The 9,238-nt window shown below is 39.4% G+C and overlaps 1 protein-coding gene across 1 annotated transcript; it reads right to left on the reverse strand.

Moving 5' to 3' along the window:
- Window positions 1–5,241: 5,241 nt before the first annotated feature.
- On the reverse strand, window positions 5,242–8,060 carry prok2 (prokineticin 2). Its single transcript, XM_031281004.2, is given in 4 exon segments — window positions 5,242–5,543; window positions 6,081–6,206; window positions 7,825–8,030; window positions 8,033–8,060. Coding segments are annotated over 4 exon segments (486 nt in total). The 3' UTR covers window positions 5,242–5,417.
- Window positions 8,061–9,238: the final 1,178 nt, after the last annotated feature.

Genomic DNA, 9,238 nt, shown 5'->3' on the forward strand with positions numbered 1-9,238 from the left:
TTTGGGTTCTATAATCTGTTTTTTTAAATCCCCTGAGAACAGGCGTGAGATTGTTGCTTTGGTTGTTAAATGGTGAGGCTGACATACTGTATATGTTTAAAGATTTTCCACTTGAGAAAAAGTGAGAGTTGCACCCCATATTTGAACAAATTGGGTTGCTTAATCAATACAGACATTATTATCTTTGTGTTTCTAGTGTGGATTTCTCCTTATCGGGCCATAGGAAACGGTCATGTCTTTGGTATTTATTCCGGGGCTTTAGAGTTTTTATAAGAGCACTCCAGCAATTTAGAATTGCTCTTCCATAAAGTTGTAGGACTCACAAGTGGGAAGTGGGTGGTGATGGCGCAGTGGATATGACACATGCCTTTGGTGTGGGAGACCTGGGTTTGATTCCCACTGTGATACATCAACCAATGTCTCTCTGAGCAAGACACTTAACTCCTAGTTGCTCCAGAGGTGTGTGACCTCTGACATATATAGCAATTGTAAGTCGCTTCGGATAAAAGCGTCAGCTAAATGACACGTCATGTAATGTAACAAGGGACAGGTTAAAAGAAGAATGGTCGGAATTGAAGCAGCGGAGGCAGAATCTTGATTTTTAGTCTTTAGAAAAGATCAGGCTCCAAATCCTACATTTCCCATAAAGCAACTGGATAGCGTCTAAATGCCCAGTTTGTTCAAACCCCCACACTTTCAGTTTGTGATGCTCACTTTGTGTTTAAATTAGTCTCGAGGGTTATTTTGTAGATCTAAAAAAGCTCCTCCATAGACACAACAGACAATAACACATCTGTGTTCAAAGACTGAATAGAACTACTTTTGACAAGTAAACTCAACTTCATGTGTAAAATCGGCAGAGTGCCCCTTTAATAACCAAGAGGGTTTGTTAGATTCGACCATTAAAAATGTGCATGTGGTCGGTATATTTTAGGCGGATTTCAGTACTATTAGACTCAATATATAAATCATTGTCAGTGTGGAGAAGGCGTTTAGCATTTAGACCTTCATTTTGGGAAATAAATAAATAAAAATGAACAGTTAATTGCATAACAAATACAAAAAATCCACATATTAAAATAAGATAGAGATGAGAGGTGCATTAATAATAACCTCAGTGAGGTAGGATCGGGCTATGTTGTGGAGGGCTTTGTACTGTAGTTGATGATGAGGAGAATTTTGAACTGGATTCTTTGGGTGGGGGTTTAGGGGATATCATGACCTCATCTATATCTAAAATCCATACGGGCCTCCTTGTATTCCTCCTTAATTCCTTGTATGTGTTTAACATCAGGTTAAAGGGGAGAGTCTAAGGACACCTTTGCTCTTTGATCCTGACACCAAACCTTAACCTGACATATTCCCTAGCTGGCTTTCCTGGCTGGCAACAAAATGTGACCAGAAATACAATGTGAACCGCTTGTAGGTTCTTAGTTAAAAAGTTAAGGCCGTTTTATGGTTCTGCGGAGGCACGCAGAGCTTTCACCGTAGCCTACATAAGTGGCCTGATGTTGATACTTGTGCGCTGGTGTGTGCATCGAGCCGGCATGTGTGTGTGTGTGTGTGTGTGTGTGTGTGTGTGTGTGTGTGTGTGTGTGTGTGTGGGGAGTGTGTTAGAGCGAGGGAGAAGTGAGAGAGTGACGGCGAATAGCTTCGGAGCGAGTACTGACTCTAGAGTAATAGTGAGAGAAACAAAGTGTCTCCTCTGTGTTTTCTGACCACGGTGGGAAATCTGGAGCAGGAAAAGTTAACCCTCTCCTTGATTTCATGTTGATTATGGAGAAGGAGAACCAGGACATGAGTCAGGGGAAATGCAACGCTGCCAAGCCACGGCCGAGCAACGTGTGTCGCTGCGACGTGTAGTTACATTTTTCGAGAGGTGCACGTCAAGCTACAGCGTAGGGTCCAGCGTAGACGCAGAGGGGTCTGTGGGGTTATGTCGTCGATTTGACGCAGAAGCATAAAACGGCCTTTAAATGTTTGATTTTTCTTTCTCAACAGAGCACTCACAGCTAATTAGATTTGTTTCAATAGGCCGTTTTCCTGGCACCTGCTTTTTAATCAAACTCCCTCAAACCCCAATCCCCTCCTCTCTCCTTATGCCAGTAGCAGCCTATTGATTCCGCTAATTGCCGTTGCATTCATTGGCATTGGTCTCCATTACACCAAACTGCTAAGGCTGAGCCGTTATCTCAGTACACACTTTAATCACTGTGATTTAGTGAGGTGTTTTGAGCGCTCTGATCTGCCATACAACGCCGAGCTCCTCAACACACTGTCTGCCCTCAGTGCATCCATAACCATTAGCATCACAACATGCACTCGCTTGTCCCTGACAGCTGGCTGTGCTCTGCTAGCAGCGTGCTCACGTCTCATGGTGTAATTGCTGTGGCTCCTCAGCTGCACGAAGCTCCTCACCTGCACGTGCTCTCGTGTATTGCAGGTCGAGTAGTTTTGGCACATCGTGTTGTCTTCAGGGCACGCAGGCTCCGTTGTGACGCTGGGGAAATATGACTCTCGTTGCTGGACTTTTACTGCTGGCTCTTTTATTGACCTTTTCAGTCTTTTTGACCACGAAGCAAATACGTTGATCTCTGTCCTCTTCACTGGCTTTTCCTAAAACACAATTTGAACAGTTGGAAAAGTATGCTTTTTTTTTAATTAAACAGTATGGTCTGATGAGGTTAGTCTCGGTCAGGTATCCAAAGTTATTAAATGTACTTAGGAAATGATCAAACCAAGGAGTACTCCATCAATTTAACATTGCACACCAGGGATCAGAATTAACGCAGCAGAACCAAGGATAACCCTTTATTCCAAGCATTAATTGTTCCTTGTCAAAACTTGGCGCCTGCGTTACCCAAAATGCAAACAACAGTTTATTTGAAGATTTGGGGTTGCTATACTAGTACCAGCTATTGTAGCATCAAGCCACAACCACACATTTCATTTTAAAACTTGTAGTCTTCAGTCTCAAGTGACATAAACTTGAGGACGTCTATCCGATTTCACGCAGCTCCCTCTTCAGCAGAGATGTATAATAACGAAGTAGAACTACTTTCTATTTAGCTATTGTTGCAGCAGATTAAGCTATTCCTGAGATGTTTCAGTCTGCAATGAGTACTGAATGTTTTTAACTGTTTTACCCTGTGATGTGAAGCTGCTATTATCTGTATTTTGCTAGCTTTCTAACTTTCCACTGTTCATCACACGTTACTAGCTAGTGTGTGATATGTTTTTTGGGGTTACTGTGCTGGAGAGGATGTTCATTTTACTTGCACAGTGTGATAATTGTACATTTTATTTCAGTATTTGTTAATATTTGTTATCTTTAATATAATATTATATATTTAATATTTGATAATTCCTTTGGATACAGCCTTGGCTAAACATTTGACATAATATAAACAATATGATATTCAAACTTTTGACTGCTTTCTTTAATAACTACATAACACAATACTTGTACTTTTACTTTCTGTACTTGAGTAGTCAATTTTAAAATAAACTACTTGCAATACTTAAGTACAAAAAATGTTGAATACTTTAGAACTTCTACTTAAGTGTGGTCCTTAAAGAGCACTTCAACTTCTACTCAAGTCACTTTTTTGATAAAGCACTTGTACTTTTACTCAAGTATGGGTCTGTAGTACTTTATACATGTCTGCTCTTCAGCCACAAAAGGCCTTATACAACTATTTTTTTTTTTTTTTACATTTGCAGAAGTAGTCCTCCTCAGCACCTGTAAAAAAGACTTTAATGTAAGTAAGAGTTAAAGGTTGAAACTAATGATTGTTTTAATATTGATTCAACTGCTGTTTATTTCTCAAATAAATTATTCATTGTTCTCTAAAAAAAAATCACCCCATCATTTTCCCATGTTATAGCCAGATAAAACCATCAAACCACGTGTTTAAAGTCGGCATATACAGGTAATTACATCAACTCTAATAACATCCAACTTGCATGTGACTTAGCATATCACCACCAGTGAAATAAGATGTGTTTCTCTTCTTGTTTCCTGAGAGGGAAGCTGAAAGCTCACCAAAGATCAACTACTGCAGAACACCATGAGACAGCATGTGTCTCTTAAAATCAAGATCATTCCTATTACCAAATACAAATGAAGAAGAAGACTTGTTCCCATGTGTATTTTGATTGCAAAAATCTTAAAATATATATCAATTATATTGATTAAAGTCAAATTAATCATGGCCAGTTAGCTCACTTGGTAGAGTGGGCGCACAGATGCAGAGGTTATTCCTTGATGCAGAGGGTCCAGAGTCCGACCTGTGACGGTTTTCCTGCATGTCTTCCCCCCTCTCTCTTCCCTTTCATGTCTCAGCTTTCCTATCGAATAAAGGCAAAAATGCCGAAAAAATAAAATGAAATAATCCAATTAATCAGAGAAACTATTTAACGTGAGCCCCTGTGAGGTGTCTGTAGCACGATGGTGTTTTAAGCCCCCACCGTCAACTTCAAGGCAGCGATGCAACCGTCGGCTTCAAGGCACCTAACCCTAACCCAAACCTAACCTAACCTTAACCCTAACCATTGCCTAACCCTAGTGCCTTCCATGCAGCGCTGCCTGGAAGACGACGTTGGGGGCGTAAAACACCTAACACCATGTCTGTATCGTATACAATGCAACATTTCTATTTTCAAATGTATTAACTGAAACAGACAAAGCAAATGTAGAATATACAAATAAACATGTGGTGTGCAGATATAAAAGAAAATTCAAGTTTGTAAAGTGGCAAAGTTGTGCATGTTTAAGTAAAAAACACATTATATGGAGCGGTCTTGTACTATTTAACAAGACTACATAACACAACTCTCATCAATAGCCTCTTTCCGACCAAGTAGTTACAGGATCGTAGTTATAGGAACAGTCCACTTCTAAACAGTTCTACTAACTACTCTCCCCAAAACCGTTTTTTCCATTTGCATTCACACTGGCCAAGCAGCCATAGGAACTGACTTTTTGTTGTTATAACACAGCCATCTAACCACCACTATGCGGAAAAGGGAAAAGACCCTGCCCTGAAGTAGGAGCTGAAAGAGGTACAGGAACTGTGGCCAGAGGAATTTAATAATCCCCAAATTGGTTGGAGAAAAAAAGGGTTCTGGGAACGTTATGTTCTAGGAACTGCAAAAAATCCCTCCGGTCGGAAAGCGGCTATTGAGAGCAGGGAGCAGTCATCCTTTCCCATCTGGCATTGTGTTAAATATATTATTGGTTCTAAAATGCAAGGGGGCATTATCCTTTAAATATAGAGTAAATTCAACCTGAACCAAATGATGATGCATTATTAAATATATCTCTTTATTCAAAATAAAATAAAAAACAAACAAAAACAACAGGCTTTTTAAAGGCAGAACAGTGCGAGTGGCAAACGGTGTAACTGTAAGTGTCCTCAGAGGTAGTAATCGGAATAGCTGTATGGGGGGAGACATTTGGATCTCCCCTCCTCTGTGGTGATACACAACAGGTTGGGCAGGCAGGGGCAAGTATGGTGGAGTCTTTTCCCATTGAAAGGAACCTGGAAGCAGAAAGAGAGACACCTTTGGTATGCGATTAATTTTTTGTTTTCATCAGACATAATGGATGCAATGGAAGGTGGTGAAAGTGTCAGTCGACTTCGCAGTCCCAGGATTGTTCTTGTTAACTGCTTCTGCTACACATAGTTTTTTCGGTAACACTTCACTTGAAGGTATCTACATAAGTGACATGACAGTGTCATGAACACATGACACTGTCATGAACGCACGAACCCTAACCCTAACTTGTCATGACAAAAACCGAATGACACTTAATGACAGGAGCGTTATGTCATAAACGTTTATGACTTGTTTATAATGTTTATGACACGTTCATGACAGTGTCATGTCCCTCTTATGTAGATACCTTCAAGTAAAGTGTAACCGTTTTTTTCTGGCCTCTTTTGTGAATTTTGAAGGTGAGGGTCGAGGTGCTTTGAAAGCATCACTGCCATGACACCACTGTATGGAGACAAATCAGTGACGTGGGACACTTCACAGGTGAGATGACAGTAGGCTACACCTGTCGACGATTTCACCTTGTGACTCATAGGGTGACAGTTGTCTCCTTTCTGTCCCGTGGGCGTGCACATACGCAGGCTGCGGATCCACAAACTCACTGCACAACACATGCCTTCTCCACACTGAGAGTCCTTCTCACAGGCCTACACACACACACACACACACACACACACACACACACACACACACACACACACACACACACACACACACACAAACAGTTGAGATGCTGTGAATTAATTAGGCATATTACGTAATGACTTAGACCAAAAGAATGATTAGTTTTATGGACATGAAGTAAGTTGTCAACATCATTTAAATCTGTAATAACAATTTCCAGCTAATAATTACCCCTGTGCTTTACACTAGTTAATGTAATGAATTCCTTATTAATATGTACTCATTATTACCGTTATGACTGTTACTATCTGTTACAGTAATATCACTTATATTTTTTTATTATATTATGAGACCATTTCACCATTTCAGGTTTGAAAATTGTTTCAAATAAAATGTGGTCTGAATGAATAAATGGATGACGGCTTTATTTCGAACATGTAAAAAAAAAAAAGACTGTAAATGAACAGCCAGCTACTACTAATTATGATATTAACAGGAAAATGCAGGTAGTGTGTTTGTGAGCTTTTGTGATGGACAAGAAATGTATTAGCAGCACAAAATACTGCAAACATGCTGTTACGTTAACAGTATATTATGGCATAATGTTATTACACTATCAGTCATATCATACCCCAACAAAACACCTCAGGATTGGTAGTAATTTATTGTTTTGAGTGTGTGGATGACAATCTGAGTGACAGTTCTCGCATTGGATGAGCTGAAGGAAACGCAATGAAGAGGAACAGAAGTGATTTCATGCGGCAGACATGGATGAAAATCACTGTCTGTTTTATGGCTGCCTGCTCCTCTTTCAATTCACATCAGCGACCATAGGGTTGTTGTGACAGGGATGGCTGTTTTATTAGCAGGTTATGGCCATGATTTATGCTCATAGAATTATGTAAATCCTGATCCGGAAAGGGAAGTCATTCAAAAGAATTTGCAACTTCACAGGTGGGTTGTTATAAATTGATGTGAATAAATGAATAGATATACCACACTTCTCCTTTTACATTATAATAGCTCTTCATGCTTTTAGAATATAAAAAAGCCTCACATACTGGCTGTATGTGTGGCATCAAATTCTAGAGAGAAATTTAAGAAAATAATTTCTTTGTGTTTTTTTTTAGCAAGTCTCTTTAAAAGTAAACAAATAAAAAACTACATTGTACTAAAGAATGAGTAATTTCCATCACAGTAAAAGCACAGTAAAATACAAATACTTATAGCCTATATAAATATTTGGAGAATAATTTGATGAAGATAAATGTGACAATGAGTCTTTGGTCCAAGCATAAATAAGACATGATACACGCATACATACAAGTTTTTTTGTCCTTTACTGTCACTTTATATACTTATTTGATGTATGTGGTTTTACTACATTATTTAATTTTCTTTCTGTTTCTTTTGCATTGACAGTTTAATTTCATACCAAAGTATCGTCCATTTGAAGTGTCAAAATATGACAGCATTTTCATTGGTTATGACATATGCTAAATGTTTGCCCTTCAGACCAAAAAATACAATTACACAGTACACATCAGGCAACATTTTCCTTTGTGAATATAGTTTAAAAAAACAAGTACTTGCATATTCCCATCACACCCCTGTGATATCTACCTGTTTGCTCTCACTCACCCCTGTGATGACTGCTGACGATCCGTGCGACACCAACAACAAGGTGAAGAGCAGTAGGAAGAAGGACCTCATGATGAAGAGCTGTCTTTGCGCTCCAGTGTCCTCCAGGGTGAAAAGTAAGGATTCTGAGGCTGTCGGACCTTCCTGCATGTGCATACGTGACAGACAGCAGAGACAAGTGGCCTTCAAACTCATGTGTTTAGGGCTGGCGGAGGTTTATAAACCCAGCCCGCCATTCAGAAACTCTGTGACTCACTCACACCAGAATCACCTCACACGGGCTACAAAACCAAAAAACGAGACCAAGGTAAAAGTTGACACGACATTACCCATACCTTTCATTTTTCTGAAAATGCTCTTTTGCTTTTACGATGAATTGTTTTAATTCCAGAAGCAAAAGCGTATTTTACACTCAGAGATGCTAAAGATGGTCTTGATTAGTGCAGACATATGTAGTGTGGCATCCTGTTGTATTCCTAGCCTCTTTATTTTTCCACCCCACCTCTTTAGATTCCAAGGCCACAGCTTTGAATACATCCATTCAAACCCACTCTCCACAATGTACTCGCCAATGAAAGCATTTCTGAGGCCACTGCACTACTGGAAAGAAGTATACTTGAGTGATACAGGCCACTTTTTTATTTCAAACTGTGAATTCATTTGTTCTGAGTTACAACAATGATCATATACTAGATAAATGTACTCCAACACTATGCATGGAGATATTGTCACAATTGTCATTAAAAATAATCAAGTCGTTATATAATGTTGATCACTTACCCATACCCTAACCCTTCTGTGTGGTTGAATGAATGCTTGATGGTCCATTCGTTACAATCCAAATATAATAAATCTCAGGATGAGTGGGGTGATCTGTCTAGTGTCCCGATTCCAAAATAATAGTGCTGAAACAAGTATTGATTAATCGCTTGACAGAAGACTATACGTCAACAAATTTGATAATCAATTTTCTCTTTTCAGCAATTCTTTTTTTTTTAAGATAATTTTTTGCCCATTTTAGGGTTTTATTTGTATAGGACAGCTGAAGACATGAAGGAGAACAACATGCAGCAAAGGGTCGCAGGTCGGAGTCGAACCCACGGCCGCTGTGTCGAGGAGTACACCTCTATATATGGTATATATGGTTGCATGCCCTACAAGGTGAGCTACCCAGGCGCCCAATCACCTGAAAATCTTTTGCAGCCCTCCAATAGTCATCACACTTTGGAATACACTGTACAACTTTTCAAACAACCACATTTGTATGTTTTTTTTCAGTCAGATTTTATGTATGACATTTAAAAGTGGCAAAAGGAAAGTTCACAACCTGACATGATAAAACATTGCAAACAAATGCAGATGATGATGATGATGATGATGATGAGTGAGCAAGCTGCGGAGACCTCAGATTAGC

Source organism: Sander lucioperca, chromosome 6, assembly GCF_008315115.2.
Source record: "Sander lucioperca isolate FBNREF2018 chromosome 6, SLUC_FBN_1.2, whole genome shotgun sequence".
Classification (NCBI taxonomy): domain Eukaryota; kingdom Metazoa; phylum Chordata; class Actinopteri; order Perciformes; family Percidae; genus Sander; species Sander lucioperca.